A 26,903-nucleotide genomic window follows, 5' to 3' on the forward strand; every position below is an offset into this window, starting at 1 on the left:
ATAATGGTGGCCTTGCTCAGTGTTACCTGCGCGATCCCCATCCTCCGTGGGGTCTTCCTGGTCCTATATAGTTTGATCACCTCCGGGTCCCGACTCCACCTATGACATCTGGGCTCTACCCTGCCCCTGCTCCCTGCCCTCCCCTGTCTTTGGCCTCCTTTGCTTCTTCCCCCTGCTCCCTTTTCCTTCTCTGCCGTCAGCCTCGAAGCTGTCTTGTCTCAATACCCCACTGGTCTCTGGGGTCGGAGTTGACGCTTGCCGGCCATTGTCTGCTCAACTATTAACATCGTCCTCCCCAGCTCTTCTCCTCCGCTTACGTCTTTCGTCCGGCTACTTCCTCCTTGCCGGTAGCCCTCACTCTGTCGACGTCGCTAGTAATCAAGACGGATGCTCAGCGTCTCCGACTATCCGCCATTGCGATCATAGCTGGAAGGCAACCGTGACATCTGCTCAACACCTTCGGGATCGATAGTCACCATGGCCAGATGGAATCGCCTGATCACCTGGGGCCTCCTCTTCCTCTGCCTCCAACTCGTCGTTGCTCATGTTGCGATCCCAGTTAGACGACAAGAGACAGAGGCCGGGACCTCGGCTACTGCCATTGCTTCTTCCATTCGATCCGAAAGCGCACTAGGTGCTGAGGCTACGACATCACCGGTATCGTCGATAAGGTCAACGCCGGTCACCACCACGGCCTCAGTTCAGTCCTCCGACAGCACCGCTAGTGCCTCACCCGTCCCAACTGTGTCCGGAGGCAACACGTCCGACAACTCCAGCTTGTTCAACGGTAAGTGATGTTCTACTTTACACTCCTGACACCATCCATCAAACCGAACACTAGGACGAAACTGACTGTTGTTCCAGCCACCATCCCTGATGGACAACTGCCCCTTCAGCCGGTCATCACACCCGGTTGGGCCGTGGCCGGCGTGATACTCATGTGCACCGGTGTTGTTTATACTCTGGTTGGGATCAAGAATACCGTCGTACATAATGCCTTCTCGGTTGCGTACGTCGTCGGCCTGGGCATATCGGTCTTGATTATCTACGTCATGGTCGTGCCAGTCTCCAACGCGTCTCAGGGAGCCTACGTTGTCGCCGCCGTCTTACCGGCTATTTTCGCCGGCGTTCTCTCCTCTTGGTTCTTCAAGGAGATCACAGAGTGTCTGGCATGCGCTCTCGGCGGGTTTTGCTTTGCCATGTGGCTTCTGTGCCTTCACGACGGCGGTCTGCTTTCGGGCATTGCAAAGGTGGTCTTCATCATTGCCTTCAGTGTGGCCGGGTTTGCTACATACTTCACACGGTGGACACGCGATTGGGCCCTGATGATCACCATCTCTTTCACTGGCGCCACCGTGACTGTGCTCGGCATCGACTGCTTTAGCCGCGCTGGGCTTAAGGAGTTCTGGGCCTACGTCTGGGGCCTGAACGACAACCTTTTCCCGATGGGCGCCGACACATACCCCATGACCAAGGGCATTCGCGTTGAGGTTGCCGCGATAATGGTCATGTTCTGCATCGGCATCATTTCTCAAAAGAGGCTGTGGAATGTCATCAAAGAACGACGCGCCAAGCGAGACGAGGAGCTGGCCGAGGCGCAGCGTGCTCGGGACGAGGAAGAAGCGAACATTGGAAAGGAACTCGAGGCACGGAACGCCCGCGAAAGACGGGCGTGGGAAAAGGTTCACGGAGACTTCGTCCCCAATAGCTCGGACCACGACTCCGGCTTCGCTCCCGACAGTGAGAGCGAAAAGGCCGTACACTATAGCCAAAGCACCGCCATCGGTCGGTCGCAGGACCCGCCGGTGGCCGAAATGGAAGGCTCGGATGTGCCTCCCATCGTCCCTCCCAAGCCGACGGCCACGGGCCTAATGGTAGCAGAGAAGGAAAAGGACGGTATGGTGACGGTGCGGGTTGCAGCCGACGACACCATTACAGACTCCGACGCTGCAAGCAAGGTGGTCTGTGAGACGACTGCGGCTCAGCAAGGCACCGCCGTTGTCGAGAGCGCACGAGAAGTGGCGCCGGCTCCCGAGGTGGTGCCTCTACCGTTTAGGTTCCCGGATCCGGAAGAGACTATGGCTAGGGAGAAGGGAGACAGATCCACGATCGCCACGTTCGCCGACGATGACGAAGGTGAGGCCGACACTGGCAGCAAGCGAAACTCCCTGGCGAAACGTCTTTCCTGGAGCTCGGCACAGCTCATGCGGAAGGTCTCCCAGCGCACGTCGGCGTCGCTTCGTAACGTAGACGGACTGGCCACCGAGGAGCTGATGGGTCTCAGACGGCCGCAAGATGACGACACCGGTTCCATCGCCGCGACGATCGACACCCAGAATGACAGCGCCGGAAGCATTGACCGTCATTCACTCCGCCGCAGTATCGAGGTCAACGCCCAGCTTGCTGATGGAAAGCCAGCGGACCAGAAGTCGGAGAGCAAATCGACACATGCATCTCAACAAAGCATGAACGGCGACGACATCAACAACCGAGTCTCGGCGATGTCAATCACGTGCGACGTCGCGAACAAACAACCGCCTACGGAGCCCGTCTCCCCGATCGTCGCCGAGATGCCGGAGGAGGATGTGAAGAGCTCTGACGGCGACGCTGCCAAAGACAGCATCACATCGAAGCAGCACGAGCAGACAAGCCTCGACTCTAGCCCGCAGCCGGCTGAAACCACCTCCCAGAAAGCCAAGTCTACAGCCTCGGTCGATTCTGCACCCGTCAATCTGACGCCAGACCGGCTGCCGCCTAGTTTTTCCAACGTTGCGCTTCACTACCGGACAAACGAGTGGGCTAAGCATCTCAGCCACGCAGAAGCACCTGAGCCAGACGTCTTGCTGCTGGCCGAGGACAGACCGCCGACACGGGAAGCCCCGGCTCCGGTGCACGTCGAGGAGCTTCAGCAGACGGCCTCGTCCGCCACGCCAGCCCCAGTGCCCACCAAGTCGCCCGGTCCCATGCAACAAAGACCTTTGCCAAACTACGCGCCGAGTCGCGGTGGCCACTCGAGAAACAACTCGTACCAGTCTCACCGCCGAGGATCAAGCAAGACGCAGTTCGAGCCCATTGCGGAGGAGGATGTGCACGTGGCCTCTAAAGCAGTCAGCACAAGGAGCGGCAGCTCGGGTCCATCATCCGCGTCTCCCGCCACCCCCGTCGGCTTCGAGCGGCCGCCTCCACCTCCGGGCATTATGTCATATGACAGTCCCCAGAGCCTCATTGCGCAACGGAGCCTCGCCCTGCACAACAAGACATACGGACTCTTGACTGCTGGCGGCAACACGATGCCCGATATCCCCCTCGTGGCATACCGTTCCGCCAGTGAATCCGGTTCGATGCACAACTATCCCCTGTACACGCAGCAAATGGCGCCAGACTCGTTGGACGACCTTCCTCTGAGCCAACGCAAGGAGATTATCCGCCGCCAGAGCAGTCTCGGGACGATGCATTCGCTCGTGGGAGATCCCAGACCACCCAGCGGAGCGTTTATGCCTGGCATGTCGGCCGAGAGCGTGGCCTTCGACTCCCACCAACCTGTACGGTATTCCACCGGGCCGTCACAAGAGGCCCGCGAGGCCAAGCTTGCCAGCTTCCGCAACTCTGTCCGAGCCGATCTCCGCGCGAGCACGGCCGCGGCCCCTATTGGTTCAAACGGTCGCGACACGGCTCTGAGCATGTATCGTTCAGCGAGTGCGACAAGTCTCGCCGACCAGAACGGTGCCCGCGAGGCCGAGATGCAAAGGAACATTGACCTGCAGCGGGTCTTCATGATGAGCCAGAAGGACGCCGAGGCCAAGCGGAAAGAGAAGGAGAGGCTCGAAAAGGAGAGGTCCGATCAGGCCTTCACGGCTCGCATGCAAAGCGGCGAGATGTTTGAGCTGCACCGGGAAGCGATGCGGAGGATGCAGAGCCGAGCGAGAAACGCCTAAGACGATAATGGGCGTGGCGCACAGCACAGCGCGAACTTTCTTTTAATGTTTTTTTTTTTCTCTTCATGTTCTTTTTAAAAAACACAACATTGGTAGATACCCTGGTTTGGAAGTTATGGTTAGACACAGTGGGGGGAAAACAGCACGTCGGGACAGAATCCAAGACGGTCATGGCGACAACAGAGTCGGCAAAAAAAGGAGACTCGGGTGTACGGGATACGAAGCTTAAGGGCGATAAATGACGGATGGTTGTAATGTCCGTACGTGACGACGGAACAGAGAAGGCTGCGAAGGAGTTAACCACGATACCCTCCTGGAGTTAGTCGTAAACGTAATAGTAAAACACTGAACCGTAAGATCCAATTGTCCACCTCGAGCACCGCCCCATGCAAACCGCCGGCCACCAGAGGTGTGATTGGACGAAGGAGTAGAGTCCCCGGCGACTGTAGGTTGTTAACCGACCCGCACATGCCCCCGACCGACAGACCGGCGATGGTTTGGCCAAGCCGGCGCGGCACCGACACGGACGCCCCCAAGACTTCTTGGATTCGCTGGAAATGGCACGCCCGAGTAGATGATCAATCGCCCGGATAGCCGCCGCACGCGTGCTCGACTGGCGTCCACGGGACTTCTTATCTCATCACCCAGCCCCCCCTCGGTAACACATTTTTTTTCGGTCGACGCCCCGATGTCGGAATCTCCATGGCCCGGTCGGTAATAGCCCGGCCCCACCCGCGACCGACGAAACGAGCGTCGACCTGGGCATTGGCGTCATCCAATGTCTCCTATGCACAATCTCTCTCCGATTGTCGAGCGGAGAAAGACATGTCCGCCCCCCCCCTTCCTCCCCCCGGGGAGCACCTGTGTCCGATATCTCTTCAGGCTGATACCCTGTCGCAAGAGGTCCAGCGAGGCGGCCGGTGAAGGGTCCCGGGAGGGTGTTGACTGCAGTCCATTTAACCTCGCCATCACACCAATTCTTTTTTAAGGTTTTTGACTACAAACATTGGCTCTTTCTTTCCCCCACGGGAACTTTGATTAGGTTTACGGGGTTCCCGCGCCCCAGGGGGAACGACTCCGAACCGACTGACTCCACTCCACCGTCTCCCAGCTGTGCGAGAGCCTCCAACGATCTTTCCCCAGGTGTCTCTTTCGGGCCCCTGAGACCTCGAGAAACAGCGTTTGTGAGATGGCCGGCCCCGCGGGCGACCAGAGCGAGACGGAGGCGAAGCGCCCGTCCGACGCGACGGCGTGGTCCCGCTTCCGCACGAGGGCGGTCGGGATCGTCAAGCTCGTCCTCGCGCAGTGGCTCGTTATCGGGTTCGCTCTGAGCTGCGTGTTTGCGTACCTCTTCCCCAGTAAGTCGGACGCGATGACAACCGCCGCCCCCCCCCTCCCAGAGAATCGTCATTGGCAAACGCTAGAATGAGGAGAGCCGTCGCTGACGGGTCTTCTTTTCCCTCACCGCGCAGATGTCGCGGCCCGCGGCGGCCCGATTAGGTCCGAGTACTCCATCATCTACGGCGGGATCGCCGTCATCTTCCTCGTCAGCGGGCTGCAGCTCTCTCACGCCAAGCTGCGGGAGAACCTCACCAACTGGCGCCTCCACATCGTCGTCCAGGGCATCAGCTTCATCGTCATACCCGTGATACTCCTGAGTAAGACACACGACTCCCCCCTCCCGTCACCCCGGCTCCTTTTTCTCTCGCATCTTCACTCGTGAGAATGAAGGATGAAAAGGGAAATGGGCCAAAAGAAGCAAGGCTGATGGCCCGGGGGAGCACAACCCCCAAAAAAGTCGTAGTTCACATCATCATCGCCGCGGGCGGCCTCCGCAACAACGTGCTCTCGACCCCCATCATCGTCGGCATGGTCGTGGCCTCGTGCCTGCCGACGACCATCGCCTCCAACGTCGTCATGACGCGCGCCGCGGGCGGCGACGACGCGGCGGCCATCATCGAGGTCGTCATCGGCAACGTCCTCGGCAGCTTCGTCTCCCCCGGCCTCATCTACGGCTTCATCCCCAAGACGCCCGAGTTCGCCGACTGGCAGCCCGCGAACCCGAGCACCCTCGGCGCCATGTACGCCAACGTCCTCCGCCAGCTCGGGCTGAGCGTCCTGCTGCCGCTGGCCGTCGGCCAGGTCGTGCGGTGGTACTGGGAAAGGAGGGTCGAGTGGGCACTCAAGACGTTTTACCTCGCCAAGGTGTCGACGTTCTGCCTGATCCTGCTCGTCTGGTGAGTCCATCCCCCCTTCTCTTTCCTTTCTCAAAACGGTCCGCGCGCCTTGCTGACACGACGGGGGATAAAAATGACAGGACGACCTTCTCGGCGGCCTTCCAAACGGGCGCACTTTACGTGACGCCCCACGCCTCCATCATCTTCAACGTCTTCATGAACGTCGCCCTCTACGCGCTCTTCACCCTCATCTGCTTCTGCGCCGCGCGCCCGCCGCCGTCGGCGTGCGAGGCGGTGAACCCCCGCGTGGGCCGCGCGCCGGGCCCGGAGCTCCTGCGCCGCGCGCTGACGCTGCGCCGGCTGCCGCGGGAGCAGGCCATCGCCGTGTGCTTCTGCGGCGCGGCCAAGACGACGTCCCTGGGCATCCCGCTGGCGACGGCCATGTGGACGGCCTCGGACGACCTCACGCGGGCCCTCATCCAGATCCCCGTGCTGCTGTACACCATCGAGCAGGTGTTTATGGCGCAGATCCTCGTCTACGTCTTCAAGTGGTACCTGCGGCGGGCCGCCAAGGCCGAGGCCGAGGCGACGACCGAGGACGAAGAGGGCGGGAGGGGGGACAGAGTGCAGGAGTATTCGGCGGGCTCGGCCGGGCATGACGAGGATGAGCGGAAGGGAAGAAAGGAGCCCGGGGAAGTTGGCCATGTGGTGCCGGTCAAGGAGACATCGCAGACCTAGCGATTTCCCGACCACTTGATTACTGTCAGTGAATTCTGGATATAATACAACAAACGCAATACTTTTTATTATTATCAAAAATCACCCATTCCGCCGCCATCTGAGCTACGCCTGCGCCCTGGATGCAATGCAGTCGTCGTCCTCTGGGGGCACGTGAGCTTTTTTGGGAACCACCGGCCGCTCAAGGTCGCGTTCCATGCCGAAGCACAACTTACGTAGTACTACAGACCCGACGAGCGGTTGGCCGCCAGGTTGTTGGATTGAATGGCGGCTGGGGTCACGCAGCCACGAGCTGGCTCAATTAAAGGGCAAGATCGGCATCAAAGGTCAAGTCCGGGGTTTATTTCGGCATTTCATGTAGTCAAACTACATGATGGGTCATAACAACGAATGAAACACCATCTTCGTACATCAATATCAATCATAAGCAGCAGCTCTTGGCCCTCTCCATCTCTTCTCAACAAAAAAAAAAAAGCTATGCATTTCCAACATGTGTGGACTCTCTCCCCTCTTCCCACGTGAACTGGGCAACCCGCCACAGCAAGCCTACTCCTTCTTGATAAGGCTGTCAAAGAGGGGCTTGAGGCTCTTGGCGCTCTTCTTGGGGTATCTCTTCTGGTCGTTCTCGTAGTCGACAAAGGTGACGCCGAAGCGGGTCTCGTAGCCCTCGGCCCACTCAAAGTTGTCCATGAGGGACCAGGCCATGTAGCCCTTGACGTTGACGCCGTCCTTCTCGCAGGCCTCGGCCATGGCCTTGACGTAGCCGTCAAAGTAGTTGACGCGGAAGTCGTCCTCGAGGATCTGCTCCAGGGGCATGTCGTTCTCACCCTTGAGAGAGGTGCCGTTCTCGGTGACGTAGATGGGCGGGTAGTTATAGCGCTTGGAGAGCCAGACGAGGAGGTTGCGGAAGCCCTGGGGGTTAGGACGCAGCCAGAAGGATTGGGTCTCGGGGCCGATGTTCTCGCCATTCTTGGACTCGAAGAGGGTCTCGAGGTTGCCGAGGAAGTCATCCTCCTCGGGTGGGGTGGTCTTGTGCTTGATGTAGTTGGCGGTATAGTGGTTCATGCCGTAAAAGTCGTTGGAGCCCTTGACGAGGGCGAGCTCCTCGGGGGTGAACTCGGGCAGGCGGTCGCCGAGCTGCTTGCGCATGGAGTCGGGGTACTTGCCAAAGTAGATGGGGTCGGCGAACCAGGAGATGGCGAACTCAATCTTGCGATCGGCGGCCTCGACGTCCTCGGGATCCTCGGGGTCCCAGGGGTAGGTGGCGTCGCCGTTGAGGGTGATGCCGATCTGGCCGCCGTTGGTGGGCTTGAACTCGTCGCGGTAGACCTTGACGGCACGGCCGTGGGCGACGAGGAAGTTGTGGCCGACGGTCCAAGGCTCGCGGGCCGAGTCGCCGACGGCGGACTTGGTCCGGTCGGATGTGTGACCGGGGGCGAAGAAGCCGCTGCTGTAGCCGAGGATGGAGGAACACCAGGGCTCATTGAAGGTGATCCAGTTCTTGCACTTGGGGATGGCCTTGAAGACAACGCGGGCGTAGTGTTCAAAGTCGAGGGGGAACTCCTCGCGGTTCAGGAGGCCGCCGTAGCGCTTGTCGAGGCCATCGGGGAGATCCCAGTGGAAGAGGGTGATGAAGGGGGTGATGCCAGCGTCGAGGAGGTCGTCGACAAACTTGACGTAGTGGTCAATGCCGGCCTGGTTGATTGGGTCGTTGCGACCGCCGACAGGAATGATTCTGGACCAGGCGAGTGAGAAGCGGTAGCTGTTGGCGCCGACGGACTTGAGCAGGGCAATGTCCTCGGCAGTGCGGTTGTACGAGTCGCAGGCGACGACGCCGGAGCTGCCATCGGCGATCTTGCCGGGGATGGCACAGAACGTGTCCCAGATGGAAGGGCCACGGCCGTCTTTCTCGGCGGCACCCTCAATCTGGTATCTGCGGGGAGGGGAGAAGGAGCAGCGTCAGCAAGGGTCCAGCAAGGCGTATCCACGGGCTCGCTTATTGGGAAGGAAGAAGAGGGGGGGTTAAAGATGAGAGTGGGGGACGTTGGACGGGGGGACGGGGGGCCGGGAGATTGGGCTTCGCAAGTGGGAGAGACGGGAGGGAGGACGGCGAAGGGTGGTGGACGGATGCCTGTTAGTCGTCCGGATTGGGATGTCGGCGGGAGACGACGCGAACGTGCAAGGTGACAACGGCCAGGGATTTGGGAAGTGGTCCGCGATGGACCTGCTGGTGAGGCGGGGGTTGATGGCGAAGTGAAGTACGTACGAAGCAGTGGCAAAGCCCCAGAGGAAATCGCTAGGAAGAGACATGATGGGCGGCCCGGTAGGAGTTGCTATAAGCTATTTGTTGTTGGAATCGCTTTTCAGGCAGTGGCGATGCGTTGCGGACCAAGTACTGTCAAACAGGACTGGAGGTTGTGGGATATGATGATGATGATTACGATGGGGGTGAAGTTTCGATGATCTGTCCCGGCACAAAGCAGCGACTCAACAACAAGTGAACAGCGGCCGTGATGAAACAAATGCCGAGTCGGTTCGAGATGGGGGGCAGGGTGACGAGAACGAGAGGCGGATTGAGCAGACAGGGAAGTGAGTGAGGCGCTGGGACAATACTTATAAAACGCGGACAAGGGACGGAAGGAAAAGAAGCGGTGGGATCAAAATGCGATTCCTACGCCGCTCCTTGGATGGGGATGGGATACTTGGACGACCTTGGCAGCTTTAGGCAAAAAGTGAGATAGAAACATGATCATGAGGGTCTGTGGAAAATAGAATGGCCTGCAAGGATGCAGCGTCCAGACATGGGACAAACACCCGCAGACGAACGACGGACGACGACATGGGATGAGTGAGTGCGTGGATGCGGATGTGAATGTGGATGTGGATGTGGATGCAGGATGACGATTCGCAGTCCTGCATAGGTAGTCAATCTGGCACCCAAAACGTCTCCAGAAATTCTCCCGTGACGGACCGTCGTCACCGAATAGCTGAGACTGGACATGGCCCGAAGGAGAGATGGCGTCTGATAGGTGGGTAGGTGGGTAGGTACTATGTAGGTAGGTAGCATGAGTTGGAGTACCCGAGGGACGGGTATCGATGCCTGTCTATGTTTGCTTCGCAACGGAAACCCTCCGACGCAGTACAACAAGTACCTTAGCACACATGGAACATCTCGGCAAGAAGGTAATAAGTGATGTACATGCCCTGGTTCCCTTGGCTACGAAACTCGCCATTGCCTCCCTCCTGCTTCTGCTACTGCTGCCAATGCTGCTACTCGTGAACAGATGAAATGTTCCATCTTTCGGGATGTTCCTTCCCAGTACCTTGTGCCCGGTCGTGCGCCTCTTCTTCGTAAAGCTTACAGCCTATCCGTACAGATACAGGTACAGATACAGGTACAGATACAGATACAGATACCGGTAGAGGTATCAGGGACTAGCGGCCAGGGGCGCCTTTCGCTACCCCGCCGTGGGGTCCCTTCCCCCAAGACCCCTCTAGGTATTATTTCCCTCCTCCCCGCCGCTTGCAAAAAAAAAAAAAAAAAACCACACGACGGCCCGTCTCTCCGATAGCTCACGTCCTTCTTCTGCCCAGCCCTCCCAAGAGCCGAGTCGAAACAAGAACATCCCGCGATCTCCCCAGCTGACGATTTCCTCGACCGTCTCATTGGGCGCCGACCTGCATTCGGAACCAGAACCAACATGAAAGGCGCTAGAAGCTCTGCAGCCACGTTTCGCACGCAACACACGCGCACACACACACAACAGATTACAAACAAACAATATCTACACGCTCTCCTCGGCATCCTGGCGGCGGCGCCGTCATGCATCCAACGGCTGCCCTTGCTAGATCCTCGGCCGACGGTTCGCGCTCCATTGATTGGAAATGATGGCACAAGTCTTTTGCTGTCTGGTTGCTTCGCCAGGACCGGCTGATGGCAGATCTGCCTTCTACATATGTTTGACAACCTTTTCGTACCACGCAGCCGCTCGCATAAGGCGAAAAGGGAGGGGCTACGGGGAATTCTCCCGATGTTCCCTCGTCCCCTGACGCCAGGTAACCAGCCATCTTGGACTACCACCACCACCTCCACCACCACTACCAACTGCCAGACGCATGTCCCCACCATATGGCCCCCCATTGGTTTCGGCGAGCGGACGTCGGACGGGCATATTCGCCGCAACGTCCACTCGCCGTCCACGCGCTGTCCAACCCCCGGGCTACGTGTCAACGCTCTGATATAGGCAGGTAGGTAAGTAGACAATACGTCGACTGAACACTGGACACAGAGAAAATCACTTGATTGCGGCTAGGCTTACTATTACCCATGGTCTTGCTCGTCCTACAATCCACTCTTCTAGGTACCCATTCCGGCTACCCAGTATGAGAACACAGTATTGTACGAACACTGGACACTTGGCATCAACATCAGCTCCAATCCGAAATGTTCTGTCTCCTTTGACGCCGCAGTCATGCACCCTTGAGTAGGGGTACGACGTCAACGTGTGGCCGCAATCTCAATTCCGCCCCCCTCCCCCAAAGCCGACCAGCTGCATTCTCGTCGCCTTCCTTTGCGCGACTTCCAACACACGAGTATCACATGAAGAGCAACCGCTTCATGCTTGCGCGGAAGCCTACAGTTGCTTTCTGCTCCAAGGATGCCCTTGTTACACCACCGCCTCTTCTCTCTCGTCTTCGGTCGGCGACGCCGTTTTTGCCGGATAGCGGGGTCCGTCTTATCGAGCCAACGAGCCTTCGGCCCCAGGCACCGGGAGCTCATTGCCCATCAAAGTAGCAATACACAACGCGCGCGGTCAATCACCGGAGCTTTTCACACACATCATCATTAACGCATCTATCTATGTGAGCAGCCTCTTGTCCGGCTACTCTTCTTATCGTGGGCACTTTAGGGTTGCGCATCTCTGCCCGGCTAGTCCACGTTCCCTTTCCCTTTCAATCTGCGGTGCTTTTCATCGGACTCCATACGCTCTCTCCGCGGCTCGATACACCCGGGCCGATATCTTTCCGCATCAACGCTCTCCTGCATACATCTCGCCCGCGCCTTTTAGTACATGCCGTTCTTCGTCCAAAGCTCAAAAGGCCGTCCAGGGGCTTCACCTATAGCTCACCGAGGTGTGCGGAAGCCGGGACGAAGGTGAGTCGGCCCAGTCCAAGCAACCCCGGCCTCGCTGCTACCTACCCTGTTATTAGGATGCACGACATGGGCAGGGCTTACTGCATGGCGTCGCCAACCGCATCATCTCGGTCTCCCATCTTGCGTTTTCCAGGAAGGCTAATCGTCATGTCAACGTCTTCGGCCGTTGGGGCCACGTTGTTGGCATCGTCCGAGTCGGTCCACTCCACAATCTCCCACTCGACCCTGATCTTCCCGTCGTTGCCGTGATCAGCGACTTGGCTGCGACGCATGCTACCCAGATGGGTCCCGTCGATCAAACTCTCAAACCACGGGACGCCGTGGATTTCCCTTCCAATTACCGTGGTTGTTGTCGGGACTGCGGGCTGCTGTTCCGCCTCTTCGAACTCGGGGATCAGGCCTAGGTCTTCCAGGTCTCTCAAATCCTCGCCTCGGAGGCTGGCCAGCGTCAGATGGATGTAGTCGGCCTCGGTCTGGGGCCGTTCGGTCCAGTAGGACAGAGGCGTGCCGCAGAACCCGCAGAAGTGCCGCTTCGACGGGTGGTTGGGCGATCCTTCAAAGACGCGACGGATCGTCGAGTACTTTTCGTCGGGGAAGAAGGCGTGAGTCGAGCTGCGATACCACGACAGCGGCACGCGGAGCATGGCGGCCAGTGGGGTTGCCAGAGGGACTCCTGCGCATCAGACCATGTTTAACATCCGGGTTCCCGCTAGTCGGTAAAAGGCGAGGCATGCCGTTCGCTTTCAACAAGAGCCTCTCCGAGAAACGCCCGCAAGCGAGTTTGACGAGGACGAGATGGGTGCAACTTACTGTGCATAGAATCCGTGTGGAAGAGCACCTGCGCCCTCTCGGTGGTGCTCTGAGGAACATCGATGATGTAACTGTTGCGCCCGCAATGACAGCCGCCGCTCAAGGCGCGTTGCAAGCTTCTCCCGCTCATGTTCACTGTTGGGGCTTCCTGCTCATTCGGAAAAAGAAGATGAAGAAGAACCGTTTGAATTTGGCGTCTGGATTGTCCGGGTCTGCCAGACAGAAAATGTAGGGAAGGATCGATCGGTAGCTTCTAAGTGGGCTGGTCCTAATGACGCTAGAGGTGTTGCTGAATGTTTTGTTTGCCCGTTGATCGTTACCCCCCCCGAGCTGCAGAAGGCAGGCGGGTAAGGTTGCCTGACGGGCAAGCTCAGATCAGTCGAAGCTTCCAGGTGAGCCCAGCATCCGCCGCGTCCCACAGCAGACCACGCACGCCCCGGTGAGTGACCTTCCACAAGGCAACCCCGGCTGGTACCCGGACTCAGTGGACGGCAAACTCCCCTCCACCCACGCGGGACTTTGCAAGTAAAGCAAACCACAGCCTACGCTGAGTATCTCGATGTCATGTGCAGGTATCGACATCGGTGGATCTCCCGTCTTGCTTCACTTCATAGCGCACTGCCCCCTCCCCGCTCGCCTGCCGCGGGTAGCCTTCTGCGTGGGGCACTTCCGTCATGGGTCTGGTCTCCCAGCGTCTTGTGCTTTTCCAGGCGGGGCTTGTTTGCTTTGCTTTGCCATGCTTTTCTTCTCGATAAAGATTCCATGGACGCTTGGGACGACGCCGGGTTTCAAGAGTCTGGGTGGTGATGCTTTTCCTCACCTACCAAGCAAACTGAATCTCAAGTTTGAAGAGGGAAAAAAAAAAAAAAACCAGAAGAAAAAAAGACCAGGTTCGGCTTGAGTGGGGTTGGTTGATGACTGTCTAGCAGGAAGCTTCTTCTCTCACCACCAGCCAGGAAGGTAGCAGCAATCAGGGAGAACTAGGCAATCAATCAGTCGTTATCCGTACACTACAAAAAAAACTAAAAAAAAAACCTGTCACTTCACGATGCCGTAGTCCTCTCTCCCCATCCCGAGCTTATTCGTCCGGCCACAAAAGGCGGGTGGTCCCGGCCCGTAAAACCGATGTCAGACCCGCTCCACGACGGCCATCAACGCCGGGCCCGCCATAGGCCGACCGCGCGCGAGCGGGCTGTACGCCTGCACGAACGATGCCGCGCGCGCGGCAGTACTCGACGGGCTCCCACTGCTGGCACCACGGGTGCATCTGTATGCCCCATCATCATCACCATCACCCGTCAACAAAGCCAGGTCTGGAGGGGAGGGGAGGGCACTCACCTCGATCTGGTTCACGGCGTCCACACCTTCCGCGTACGCCCTCGTCTCCTCCAACGCGCCGACGCTAAAGTTGCTCAAACCGACCGCCCGCTCGGACCCCAGCCTCTCCAGAGCGGCCCAGAGCTCCCTGCGCCCTTCGACGGGCCTGTGGACGAGGAAGAAGGTCGACGTACCCGTTCCCGTCTCTCCCCGTAGCTGGTAGACGCCGAGGCCGACTCGCGGCATGGTAGCCGTTGTGCCCCGGCAACGTGACGCTTTCATCCACTGCGCCTGGTTTCACCCCTCTGAAACCGATATTGATGGCACCAGTATTCCACAGCTGTTGTCAATACGCGGCTGCATTTCAAAAAGGAGGTTCGACTCACACCTCCCTTTCGGCGTCCAGGCAGACTTGCTTTGACACACCCCACTTGTGCAGGAACAGGACGCTCGGGGGGGCAGGCATATGGTGGATGCAGACGCAGTCAAGAGAACTGGAAGAAGAAAAAAAAATGTTTGGTATTGCAAGAAAAAGAGCCCTCACTGCCTGGCCCGCATTCCCCGAGTATTTACCTCTTTTGGTTCGGCTCCACGATGGCCTGTCGGCCAGCATGCAGATCAACAACGATCATAGTCTTACACGTGTCGTCCGGTTCAGAAAAACGCCCATTAACCTACCCGCGCCATTCAAAAGCTCCGAGCGAGACGAGGCGATTAACCCGTCTTCTTCTTCTTCTTGGGCCTCTCCTCCTCCTCATCTTCCTCGTCCTCGTCCTCCTCGGCATCATCGGCGGCATTGTCAACGTCGCTCTCCTGACTACCAGAGCCCGAACTCTCGTGGTCACTGTCGAATTCTTCCGCGACATCACTCTCGCTCTCGGCGCGGAAGTCCTCGTCGACACTCTCCTCGTCTTCGTCAGCCGAACCACGGTCAGCCTTGGCGGCGCCGACAACCTCCTCCTCGGAGTCGTCCATGGCCTGCTCACGAAGGGCAGCGGCGATCAAGTTCGACTCTTCATCGATCTCGTTCTTGACACGCAGGCCCTTGAGTCTGAAGAACTCCTCGAGGCCCTTAAGATCCTCGCGGTTGATGTTGCTGAACTGTGATGAGCCGGCACCGTTCTTCATCTGCACGGTGATGTCAAAGGTCGAGAGCGCAGACACGGCACCGCCGACACGGGAAAAAGTGATGGATGCCGTCTGCTCGTAGGCAATGTATGTTGCAGGCTTCGGCACGAACATGAAGGCCTTCTCCAAGCAGTACAGGAAACCCTCGCTGGCCTTGATGGAGCACTTGATACCAAACTGGTTGCGGTGACTGGTCAAGGTTAGCGTGGGGCGGGTTAGCAGGGAATATGGGGCACAACGTACGTTTGGAAGTCCTTGGCTGGCGTTGTGATCTTCTTGTTGGCGAGTCCTCTGAAGATGTAGGTAATGACTTGGTGGAGAGGCTGTTCGTAATGGGGCTGGAGCCTGTCTTTGTACCGCTCCTCTATTTGCTCCTCGGTGAGGTTCAAATCGATTGTGACTTCTTCGTCCTTCTTGAACTGCATGACGATGAAGGGGTATCTCGTCTGACCCTGGCGCAGGGGCGGGTCTAGGCCAACGCATAGCAAGACGTGGGTCTCGTCCGGCTTGGGAAGAACCATGAACTTCTTGATGGCGTCATACTGGATTTTGTAGTCGTACGTCTTACCACGGAGACGGAAAGACGCATCGTACATGTCGATATCGAAACGTCCTCTGTTGACAGGTCAGCCAAGGGTCAATCGAGACAATTGACCAATGCACACATACCTGGGTGTAAGGTGCAGAATGTCCAAGAAGGTGGCGATAGTATCGCCTGCGGTCTCTCCAATCTCGGCCTTCTCCATCAGAGTGTCGTAGAAGAGTGTGACGGCATTCTTCTCTTCGTCCCCGGCACCGGCATCGCTGCCGGCATCGTCGCCCTCTGCCTCCTTCTTGACGGTTCCGGGGATGTAGAAGCGCATCTCAACGAGCTGATCTTTGCCGGCTCCGGCCTTCTTGCCCTTTCCTCGCGCGCCGCCCAGGTGACCATTCGTACCGGTATCGTTCTGGTCCGTCGGGGCAGAGAATTCGACGGCGACTTCGTTGCGACCTGCCAGGTTGGTATTTGAGATCTCGGAGTAAGGGATTTCAAAAGCAGGTCGGTTCTGGACGTTGAAGGAAAGCTCGGCCTTTCCGAATTCGGCCTTGCCCCAGTTCCATCCTCTCAGGGCGTGCTCCTTGTTCTCGAGGGCGGTGCTGTACCAATTCTTGAAAATCTTTGCGAGGCGCTCGTAGTCCTGCACGCCAAGTGTTCAGTTAGCTCGGCTTCCCCCGCTTACTGGGGAAGTAGGGGAAGCGTCGTTACCTCTTGTTGGAATCCATCGAGTTGAATGATGCGCGAGTCCCGGTTGAGGATCTTGATCTCGTAGCCCTTGGCAGCTCGACTCCACTGCGCTGAGGCGATGTTGCTGTGGTCGAGGGTGAAGGTGTCGCCACCGCCGGCAGGCTTCCATCCGAGACCACTCTCAGCGAATCTGCATTTGCCGCTCTCCTTGGATAAGTCCAGGTAGATGCTATCGAAACTCTCGCTAGAAGGAGGCATCCTGTTAGCCACTGCAGTTTGATGATGGCAAGAAGACCGCTCTGGATGCGCGTGATGACGATCGGAAAGACATTGCGTTGCGCAAGTCTGCGGCGAAGAAGAAGGAAGGGCGACCACCAGACGGGTGGTCGCAGGGGGTGGTATCTGTGCAGGGTAAGAGTAAGAGCTCGAGGCGCGCACTCACATAGCTGCCATGGTTGCCAACGAGAGATCGAAAAGCCAAGTGTAATAATGTGCGTCGGGACGGGCGAGTTGTGCTGCAGATGGAGGGACGACTGGACCAAAAAGGTGAGTGAGCGACGTCCGGCTCGGATTGCAAATGGTCTGGACGGGTGGAAGGGATGTTGATGGCGATTGCTTGGAGGGTTGCCAGTGATAAAATTTCGGGCATTGGGTTCGCGCGGCGCTGCTCTCCTTGTCGCGCAAGGCTCCAGGCGTGGTCGGTGGCACGGAGACGACGCGACTTTCTGTTAAGTGGCAGGGGGTCTGTGCACCATCATTAAGGCATATGAATGGGTGCTTCGCTGGAAGGTGTGGTGGTTATGTAATCACACCTCGTCCATATGCGGCTTAGCGTTCACCCCGGCCTGCTTGGTGGGCTCAAGTTGCCAAATGTGGGGTAATTTCAACCGAGGACAACCGGCTGTAAACTAGGTTGAAGCTGGGGGCATGAGCTACACTAGATGGAGCTGTAGCACGCACAGTCGAGTGCAAAGTGTCTCAAACAGGCGGGCAACTGGCGTAGTAGGTGGACATGCATGGCAACCGGGCAAAAGGAGACGGAACGTGTCCGTCGTCACGTTGCGGGAACCCTTACTTCTTCTCGCTCCTCATCTGCAGTGCTTGTGCTTGGGGGGCAACGTCATTTTCCGATCCAAGTGATTTACGCGCAGTGCCGTATCGATCTCTTGTTTCTCTAAATTCATTGCTACCGCTTTTCTCTTGGCTACCGTTGCCATGTCCAGCCCTCCATCTCGACTCAAAAACATACTCGGACACCTTCTTTCGTCGTCTGTACCGAAGAAGGATGAGCCTCAGCCAAAGCACCATATTCACCAACTCTCCCCAACATTCTTTCTCGAGCGTGCTGCAGCGATAGAGCCAGATGCCGAGGCCATCTTCCACGTAACGGCCAACGGCCAAACCTTGCGACGGTCTTACTTGGAATTCGCCGACAGAGCACGTGGTCTGGCTTACTATCTCAAGAAACACGGCTTCAAGAGGGTTGGCATCCTGGCGCCCAATACTCCAGCTTTTCTCGAATCCATCTTCGGAATTGCTGCCGCTGGGGGGGTCAATGTGGGTGTCAACTACAGACTGAAGCCGGATGACATCACATACATATTTGGCTTTGCCGAGGTTGACGCCATAATCGTCGACCACGAGTTCGTCCCTTTGCTAGATGAGTTTAAGACGAAGCACCCAAAGGTGCCCTTCATCATCGACACGGACACTGATGCCACTGAGGGAGAATTGAGTGGACCCTTTGATGATGCAGTCCTAGAGGGGCTGCAGTATGACAGTCTCCATGGCCAGGGATGGGCGGGACTCCACTCCCAGTGTGGCAACGAGGATGATATGCTCGCCATTCCGTTCACCTCTGGTACCACGAGCCGGCCCAAAGGTGTCGTATTCACCCACCGGGGGGCCTACTTGGCCGGTATGTGTCTCGCGTTTGTCCATTGTCTCCATACCCGCGTATTATCCTAATACTCATGCGTTGTGGTTGACATGCGCTGATAATCGGCGCTTTTGACAGCCATGGGAAACGTCATTGAGTCGGGGTTGAACTATCATAATGGACGCTGTAAATTCGTAAGTGGTGGCCATAGAATCCAGCTTCCTGCAAATCTGATGCTGACCGCGCTGCCTTGCAATGTAGCTATGGACCCTCCCCATGTAAGTCATGACTTGTTCCCCCCGGGTAGGGCCCTGCTAACTCGTCAAAGGTTCCACGCTGTTGGTTGGACTTTGTAAGAAGATACACCATTTTCTACTCCCATTCTTATACTAACCTATTTTAGTCCATGGGCGGTGACGGCAGTACGCGGTACACATATCTGCCTAAGAAAGATCGACTATCCTCTCATCTGGAGACTCCTCAAGGAGGAAGGCGTCACTCATTTCAACGTAAGCATCACCGGCAAAAGAAATAAAGCCATTCAAGCTCTGACGCAGCATATGCAGGCGGCACCAACCGTCAACACTCTCTTATGCTCCGCAAAGGAGGCGGAGAGGTTGCCTCACGAGGTTCGGGTGACCGTGGCAGCCAGCCCTCCGAGCGCGCATCTTTTTGAGCAGATGGTGAGTGGATGTGCAGAAGCCCGTGTCCTGCGTCGGCATGGCACTGACGCAGACAGACGAAATTGAATCTCTTCCCCGTCCACGTGTACGGAATGACCGAGACGTATGGACCCATCACCAAAGGCTATCCTATGCCGTCGTGGGAAACCCTCCCGTCCAGCGAGAAGTATGCCAAGATGGCTCGTCAGGGCCACGGGTTCGTGACGAGCCTTCCCATCCGTATAGTCAAGACGGATCAACCGGAAGGTGTTCTCGTTGACGTGGCAAAGGATGGCAAAGAGATTGGCGAGATTGTGTTCTTCGGCAATATCTGCGCCAAGGAATACTACAAGGACCCCGAGGCAACCAGAAAGTTGTTCGAAGGGGGCGCGTTGCACTCGGGAGATCTGGCGGTCTGGCACCCGGACGGTTCGGCTCAGATCCTTGATCGGGCAAAGGATATCATCATCTCGGGTAAGAAGTCTCGTGCTTCGTCGTGCCGTCGATGCTAATGAGGCTCTAGGGGGTGAGAATATCTCTTCTGTGGCCCTCGAGGGTATGCTCGTCCAGCATCCCGACCTACTCGAAGCGGCCGTTGTCGCAGTACCTGACTCTCACTGGGGCGAACGACCTAAAGCCTATGTCACGATCAAAGAAGGTAGGACTCTAAAGGGGGAGGACCTGATCATATGGGCGAAGCATCAGAGCAATATCTCCAAGTTCATGGTACCCCGCGAGGTCGAGGTGGTCGGCGAGCTTCCCAAGACTAGCACGGGTAAACTGAAGAAGAACGTCCTCAGGGAGTGGGCAAAGGGGCATAGAGAGTAATAGATGGGTAGAAAATTAACAGGCCAGCGAGTACAAATCGTTAAAGGTGCGCCCCATCACATCGAGGCTACCCCCTAGGTCTTTACAGGTGCGGCCCGGTGCAACATCTCACCCATTGAGGTCCATCCTCCCCCCTCGCTGCCATGTAAGACCTGCAAACATGCGTGCTGATCTGGGCCTAGAACCGCAGGTGGGCAAGCCAATACGCTTTGTCTGTACTTGACGCTCAACTAACACGCCACTAAAGCGTAGGGGATCGGGGTTCATTGCGTAATTTTGCGCAGGGTGGGAAGGTCGAGGGATTGGGCCATATGAGCAGGGATCACATAAATCACCTCCGACGAGATAGGACCACCCGCCGACCTTCCTTCGAGGGTACAGCAGCACCCAAAGTAAGGAAGCAACTGCCCACGCTTGATGAACGAAAAGGGCCACAAAAATACCAGCAAGCTGAGCGACACCAGACGACAACGGGCTTCAGTCAGCCCGATGGGATTTCATGGATCGGCTGCGTGACTTATTACATCAAGCCCTAAGACGGGAACAAAAACGGGATAGATAGCCGAGGGTTCTACATATGCAGGGACGGAAACACGCCACGAAGGCGACCCCTGGACAGCAGATGGACAAGGGAACCGAGATGCTTAGGTAGCCCGAGCACCCTAGATAGTGACGGAGAGGACTGTGACCGTTACGAAGCTTGTAAGCCTGGCCAACAACGGCAGGGCAACAATCCCGGTTTCCCGTAGGCCGAACCCTGGGCTTTGGCCCGTCTCCGGAGGGAGCACAAGGGTTCTACTGGATAACATACAGATATAGGCAGCCCAGGGTTCGCTAAATCCAGCACGTGGAGATGACTCTCGTTGAACACAACCTCGCAAGGCTCCCCTCCGTCAGTCACGTATAGAAGTTGTTCTTTCCTCGGAACCGAGGTCATCGCGGTCCTGGCTACGGCCTCGACAACAGATGGAAACCGAGGCCACCCAACACGCACATATTCTAATGAGAAACTCTCTTGTGCCTGGAGAGCACGAGAAGGTGACACGATATTCTAGTTGGGGCTGTCGCCTTTCAACGTCGTACCATCACCTAATGAAAAACAGATTTCAGAGGTTCTTCAGATATTGAGACCAAGCGGAGACCGTGGTCAACGGAGTGACGGGCGGGAATAGAAAAAAAAAAAACCCCCCGAAGATTGCCTCGGCATTTGTCAGTCCACTGGTACCTTGACACTTGTCGTCAACCTAGCCGGATCCCTGATACGAGACTCCGGGATTCATGAACACCTGAGTCAGACCTCCAATAGCTCCTTTTCGCCCAAGATATGATATCGCTGTTCCTGAACATGACGAGAAGGAGGGGTTTTCTTTCTTCTCGGGCTGGCGTAGTAGCAGCGGCTCCTAGCGCCTGGCAAAACCGTAAATCAAGCCAAGATTGGCTTTTTCCTCCAGACGAGACTGGTCAACACGCAGAAACGGCAAGGCCAGCTGCACTATGCAGGCTACTGTGGGTATAGCTGCGTCTGTAAAGAGGCAGTGTCAGGCGCACGCGCAAGCCGCTGCTCGGGATTGGACCGGTAATCCCACGTACGTTCTGCACGGATCTTGGGGGCTTCCTGTGCCTCATGCCGCCCTTGTCGGCCAGCGGCCGCGAATCCATCAAGCGGCGCAGCCGAGCTCACATGAGAACCGGCCTACAGACTAGTCGGTCTGTCGAACCCGAACCTCATAAAGCCCGCCCTGAACCCCACTCGAGGAAAGCAGACTAGGTCAAGGAGTGGCCTCAAGAACTTCAGCGACGGACCGAACGTGAGAGCTGACAGACCTCAGGAGAGGAAGAAGTCGCGGTGGCAGGCGGTGAGTTACTAGACTCGCCCCAGCTGGTAAGTCGAACCGGAGAGAACAGTTGACTATGAAATCGGACGAGACAAAAAAAGGAGAGGGGTGAACGAAACCAAAGCAAGCAGACAATGGACGCTGTCGTTGACTGAAGGGGGCCACAAGCTCGGTGAGGATAGTGGCGCGATGAAGAAATGAGGGAGGGAGAGAGCCTGCCCCCCTGGACAAGCAGCGGACAGCTTGCTGTACAAACAAGGAGGCGAGGAGACACTAACTGCCACGGCCATATAGATCGAGATCTCAAAAGGAACGACGACACCGAAACCGGGGCATCCGCAGTGGGCGACGCAAGATACAGCCAGGTATGTCCTGCACCCTCTGCGACACAGCAGTAGTTATTTTATTTTTTTAGTCGGCAACAGCACTGTAGTGGAGTGACTTTGTCGAAAATCCAAGCCATCCCGATTCTCCGATTGCCGACGTCTTAGGGCCCGGTCACGTTGCACTCGCATCGCGCCGACGTACTATACCAAGACAAACTTCGATACTGCCACTTATTTGGTTCACTTGAGCCGCTGTCGCTGTCGGCTGACCCTGTTGGACCCCTACTCCGAGAGAAGGGTGGCTCGCTGGAGATCAAAGGCACTCCACGGGAGCGGCACATGGACGAACCCGCATCACAAGTTGTCTCCCGATTGCCCACTGTTTCCTATCCAATCCCCGTAGGGTGCTGTGACTTCTGGTCTGGAGCACCAGCCAGGAACTTGCTTGGCTGATCTCGACGACAACCTGCGTCCACTGGGATTGGCTGGCGGGACGCCTTACCCGAGTCATCTAACCTTGGCTGGCATGCTTGCTGTTGCCCGATCTTGGCCCCTCGTGGATCTTCCGGGAGGCCTTTTACTCAGGTTAGGAGACGAGAGTAGCTACGGGAACGAGGCCGAAGCTTCCAAAACTCAAGTTAAAAACTGTATAAATCACCATCGACTTTGCGTTGCTTTGCAACCGGACGGTAGGACTATAAAGGGGGTTCTCGAGCCAAACCAAAAACCCCTCGACACCACTCGCAAGACGATACGATGGCTCACACGCCGAACAACAACCCCTTCTACGAGTATTTCGTGGATGATCCGGAAGTAAGTAGAATCATGCCGGGCATCAACTCGCACTCTCGGCTGGCCTCTTCCTCCTCGAGGCGATATATCGCCATCGGGAAGGGGGCTAGTCTCTCACGACGGGTTCAGTTGGCCAATCCTTCCTTCACCACGCCTGTTCCGCTTAGTATAGGAGGCGCAGGATGCGGCGAAAGAACTGTAAGACCAAGTGGTTAGAAGTGGGCATGCAAAACGACACCGCAGCACCGAGATGAGCCCAACCCTCCCGAGGGTTCGGTGATAGGTCAAGCCATGACCATGGAACCATTCAACTTTTCACATATGGGAGGAGATATTCGTAATGCTCGTCCAAAAGAAGATGGGTATATGTGCGGGCGGCTGGCGGAGGTCCAAGGGCGCCGAAAATTCACGTGTCATCCATAATGGGGTGATATTTCCAGCTGCTGACGAGACAATATGACGATGAGTTTGAGGGGGGAGAAGAACGAGCGTCGTTTTCGAGAGACTCGTTATCCGCGAAAGAGGGAGGGAGAGAGAAAGAAGGAGAGAGGAAGAGAGAGGAGGAGAGGGAAGAGAGGGAAGAGAGGAAAGAGAGAGAGAGAGAGGAAGAGGAAGAGAGTGATAAAGAGAAGAGAACCAAGTCTGACCACTATTTCAATCAGCAGATGATGGCATCGACGCCGATGCCCCCGCACTTTCCTCCCGACATTTCCGGAGGAACTCTCGACTTTGGCGACCGCCCGCACCACGCCACCCGGCCCGGTAATCAGCCCACTCTGTTGAGTCCAGACCACAATCGCCCCAACGCCTTTAACGAACCGAGCAGGGCCACCATTGCGAGGGTGCAATCACGCCAGGTCGCAGATCTACAGCATCAGCTGCCACAGCACGAGCTCCATCATTCAGCCCTGGGACTGGGGTTGACGCATGCAGATTATGCCCACCAACGCCAACCCGGTCCAGGGGCAACGTCTCTGGCCGATCAGCAGAGCTTGTCGCCGCTGCTCCGTTCGCAGGGCCAACAGCAACAGCCCAACGCGTGGCTCCCGCGCGAATATGGAGTGGTCCCTGTGTACCATGGCAGCCAGCAGCAGCACGCCGATGCGACGTCTTCCCACCCCTCCTTCTCCGCCACGGCAGCAGGCGTCAACCCATCTGCCACCATTCCTGCTGCTGGAGGTCCGGGCGATGACAGCAGCGACAGCTTCGGCACCGGCCGTCACTTGTACGATTTTGGATTTGCTGCACCGCCACCGGGCGAGCCGTTGTTCCTTGGCCAAGAATACGCCGACATCACGCCACTCTCCTCCGCAGCGCACCGGCAACCGCCAACAACCAACTTGGACCTCCACCCTTCGCCGTGGCGGCCTGGGCTTCAGGACAGCAGCTCCGTTACTTTGACGCCCAGCATGGCAGCCGTCGCCGCAGCCGAGCTGAACCACGATGCCCGAAAGCACGGCAAAGGCAGCATGGATACCGACGACAGTGACGTCAGGGACCCTCCACGGGACGACGAGGAAAGCGCAGTGCCGGAGGCAAGGGTCGACGGGACCGCAGGGACGAGCAAGGCGCACAAGACGGTGCCCGGGGCTCGCAGGCAGCAGAGGAAGGGCAAACGCCGCGCCGAAGGCGGCCACGACCACAACGACGAAAACGACGACAACGACGACAACGACGACGACGACGACAACAACGGAGGAGGGCCCGTCAACCCCGCGGACCGCACCGGCGTCAGCGGCCGATCGACCAGGTTCTCCTCGGCCGTCTCGTCCGCCGGCTCTTCCGCCGGCTCGAGCGGCAAAGCGGCGGTGGCGGCGCCACCGCGCCTGCGCAGCGCCTCCCGCACGTCCAAGAACCAGTCGCAGAAGCAGACGGAGACGCCCGAGGAGCGGCGGACGCGCGCGACACACAACCTGGTCGAGAAGCAGTACCGGAACCGGCTGAACGCCCAGTTCGAAGGCCTCCTCCACGCCCTGCCGGAGCAGGTGCGCGGTGCGGCCGGAGCCGGCGCCGGGAACGGCGACGAGTCGGACCCACCGCAGCAGGCGGACCAGGAGCGGCGGGTCAGCAAGGCCGAGGTGCTGGACATGGCGCGCCGGCACATCAAGAACCTGGAGCAGGAGCGGGAGGCGCTGCACCGCGAACGCGGCGAGCTGCTGCGCAGCCTGGAAACGTTGGAGAAGGAGGCGGTCATGGACGAGACAAGCGCGTCGTCATGGAGGAATACCTAGGCCCCAGTCGTCTCTCTCTCTCTCTCTGTCACAGTCCTGCCCAGCCTGCTTGCTTTCTGGAGCGTGAAGCAAAGCTATCCACGCTGTGTACGTCGTGGGGGAGGGGGGGAGGGGTGTGAGCTGGAAATCTCGGAGGAAGTGGTGCCGGAGGGGGGCAATGGGTCTTTCGGAGCTTCGCCGACCGTCCGATGGCACGCCGTGTGTGGGGGGAGGGGGGCAGCCATTAGCCTGTCCACTTATTCCCGTCTTTACACTACCTAGTATAGACATCTAAACTGATCGCTGAACGGAGATACTATACACTGTTGGGATTCCCGGCTTCATCTTTTCCTCCATTTTTCTTCTTTTTCCAACACCTTGTCATTCGGATCGACTTGTTTATGCTTTTTATCGAACCCCCCCCCAACAACAACAACAACGGACAAACTACCGGCGCACAGGAAGGGCCGTTCCACTCCACGCGGGAGAGAAGTGAAGAAAAGACACGGGCGTGATTAGGCAGTCATCACGCGCAATCCAACAATGCCTCAGGTGATAAAGAACTGTACGGGGGGGGGGCGGTCTCTCTAGCTTTAATCCCAGAGACCGAGCGGCCGGTAGGGACGCGGGACGACAGAACGGTGGATATATCGGGAGAACGGGAGAACGGGAGCGAATCTACCAGTGAGCGAGGGGGACTGGTAAGCGGCGGTAGTTCGGGGCCATTTATCCCCCCCTACCCTCCCCCTGCCCCACACAATGCTGACATCTGGAAGAGGTTGCGTCATGACGGGTGGTTTGGCATGCAATGTAGCATCAAGTGTCACGCGCGGGCAGCTTGCAGGAGTTTGCTTGTCCTGGCTTTGATCGACTGGCTGGCCGACTGGCTGGCCGACTGCAGCGACATGCTCGTCGCCGACGCGTCCTTCTCCGTACGGCTCGTCGTGTCATGCAAACAAGGGCCTTATGGGCCCGGCCGGCCGGCCATCCGGGGGAAGTAGTTTGCGGTCTCGCACAAACCCTTTGGCCCCCCCCCCCCCCATTTCCCCATTGTCCATATATCTCTCTCTCTCGTGTGCCGTCCTCCGGCGGAGAAGCGTGGGATGTGATGATGATGACGGAGGACAGCCCGGAGCCAATGCTCAAAGTAGACGCCGACACTCGACCTCCCCTTCGCTGGGGCTACGTTACTCATCTCACGCTTGATCATCGCTGACTGACCGAATGGCTCCCACCAGCCAGACAAACAGGATCGATAAGGGGGGGGAAAAAAAGGGGCGGGGGGAGTCAGCGAGTCAAAGAATCAGTGCGGACAGCGTTTGACAAGTTGTTTGAATTATTCAAAGTCCAAACGGGGAGAGCCCTTTGGGATTTTTTCTCCTAGGGAGGGGAGGGGGAGTATGCTTCCAAGCCTGCGATGAAATAAATAGGTGCCGGCCCCTTATTTGGAACATGTTTTATGACTCTCATCTCCGCTGGTCCCGTGGGACTTCCTCGCCCCTCCCGACGTGTATACACAAATAAACTCACACCGCGCCTACCATCTATCATCCGGCACTGATTAAGCCCTGTTCCTTTATGCCCCCTATACCTCTCTTCTCTCTCTCTTTTTTTCTCTTTTTCCCTTTTCGGATATAAATCTTCATCTTTTCAAACCCTGAGGCCCTTTTTTTTATTTTATATATCGTCCTTCCCTTCCCCCCCCGTCATGAGTCCATCATATCGTATCCAGCGAAGGTTCCGTGCCGGCCCCTTTCGGAGTTGGCACCGCTCTCTCTCTCTCTCTCTCTCGCCTTGAGGTTCCTTTTGGTACAAAAAAATAACAGTAATCGGTGGATAGCGGTGGTGCTAGCGGTGGTAGTATATATGTTGTCGAGACAAAGAGA

The 26,903-nt window shown here is 57.5% G+C and overlaps 8 protein-coding genes across 8 annotated transcripts; 4 read left to right on the plus strand and 4 right to left on the minus strand.

The window, feature by feature from the left end:
* The first annotated feature begins 206 nt into the window (after positions 1 to 206).
* On the plus strand, positions 207 to 4,399 carry LY79DRAFT_254048 (uncharacterized protein). The gene is made up of 2 exons (XM_060551882.1): positions 207 to 787; positions 865 to 4,399. The coding sequence occupies exons 1-2, from the start codon at positions 478 to 480 to the stop codon at positions 3,933 to 3,935; spliced, it is 3,381 nt and encodes a 1,126-aa protein (XP_060419421.1). The 5' UTR covers positions 207 to 477; the 3' UTR covers positions 3,936 to 4,399.
* Positions 4,400 to 4,896: 497 nt separating this feature from the next.
* LY79DRAFT_254030 (sodium/bile acid cotransporter) lies at positions 4,897 to 7,010 on the plus strand. The gene is made up of 4 exons (XM_060551881.1): positions 4,897 to 5,293; positions 5,408 to 5,593; positions 5,734 to 6,172; positions 6,253 to 7,010. The coding sequence occupies exons 1-4, from the start codon at positions 5,125 to 5,127 to the stop codon at positions 6,848 to 6,850; spliced, it is 1,392 nt and encodes a 463-aa protein (XP_060419422.1). The 5' UTR covers positions 4,897 to 5,124; the 3' UTR covers positions 6,851 to 7,010.
* Positions 7,011 to 7,396: 386 nt separating this feature from the next.
* On the minus strand, positions 7,397 to 9,160 carry LY79DRAFT_505856 (family 1 glycosyl hydrolase; the record flags this gene model as incomplete). Its single annotated transcript, XM_060553666.1, has 2 exons — positions 7,397 to 8,783; positions 9,117 to 9,160. The coding sequence occupies 2 exons, from the start codon at positions 9,158 to 9,160 to the stop codon at positions 7,397 to 7,399; spliced, it is 1,431 nt and encodes a 476-aa protein (XP_060419423.1).
* A 2,922-nt stretch (positions 9,161 to 12,082) lies between these two features.
* Positions 12,083 to 12,649, minus strand: LY79DRAFT_665887 (uncharacterized protein; the record flags this gene model as incomplete). Its single annotated transcript, XM_060563134.1, has 1 exon — positions 12,083 to 12,649. One exon carries the CDS (start codon positions 12,647 to 12,649, stop codon positions 12,083 to 12,085), a length of 567 nt encoding a protein of 188 aa, XP_060419424.1.
* A 1,244-nt stretch (positions 12,650 to 13,893) lies between these two features.
* On the minus strand, positions 13,894 to 14,378 carry LY79DRAFT_665888 (uncharacterized protein; the record flags this gene model as incomplete). Its single annotated transcript, XM_060563135.1, has 2 exons — positions 13,894 to 14,082; positions 14,154 to 14,378. The coding sequence occupies 2 exons, from the start codon at positions 14,376 to 14,378 to the stop codon at positions 13,894 to 13,896; spliced, it is 414 nt and encodes a 137-aa protein (XP_060419425.1).
* A 468-nt stretch (positions 14,379 to 14,846) lies between these two features.
* Positions 14,847 to 16,743, minus strand: LY79DRAFT_505937 (uncharacterized protein; the record flags this gene model as incomplete). Its single annotated transcript, XM_060553674.1, has 4 exons — positions 14,847 to 15,450; positions 15,504 to 15,875; positions 15,930 to 16,438; positions 16,507 to 16,743. 4 exons carry the CDS (start codon positions 16,741 to 16,743, stop codon positions 14,847 to 14,849), a joined length of 1,722 nt encoding a protein of 573 aa, XP_060419426.1.
* Positions 16,744 to 17,700: 957 nt separating this feature from the next.
* On the plus strand, positions 17,701 to 19,854 carry LY79DRAFT_586735 (AMP-binding enzyme; the record flags this gene model as incomplete). The annotated part of the gene is made up of 8 exons (XM_060560685.1): positions 17,701 to 18,403; positions 18,503 to 18,558; positions 18,626 to 18,642; positions 18,693 to 18,716; positions 18,768 to 18,873; positions 18,931 to 19,047; positions 19,104 to 19,500; positions 19,550 to 19,854. The coding sequence occupies 8 exons, from the start codon at positions 17,701 to 17,703 to the stop codon at positions 19,852 to 19,854; spliced, it is 1,725 nt and encodes a 574-aa protein (XP_060419427.1).
* Positions 19,855 to 23,472: 3,618 nt separating this feature from the next.
* On the plus strand, positions 23,473 to 25,038 carry LY79DRAFT_505946 (helix-loop-helix DNA-binding domain-containing protein; the record flags this gene model as incomplete). The annotated part of the gene is made up of 1 exon (XM_060553676.1): positions 23,473 to 25,038. One exon carries the CDS (start codon positions 23,473 to 23,475, stop codon positions 25,036 to 25,038), a length of 1,566 nt encoding a protein of 521 aa, XP_060419428.1.
* Between the last annotated feature and the right edge of the window lie 1,865 nt (positions 25,039 to 26,903).

This window comes from Colletotrichum navitas (genome assembly GCF_030913465.1).
Source record: "Colletotrichum navitas strain CBS 125086 chromosome Unknown LY79scaffold_4, whole genome shotgun sequence".
In the NCBI taxonomy this organism is placed as follows: domain Eukaryota; kingdom Fungi; phylum Ascomycota; class Sordariomycetes; order Glomerellales; family Glomerellaceae; genus Colletotrichum; species Colletotrichum navitas.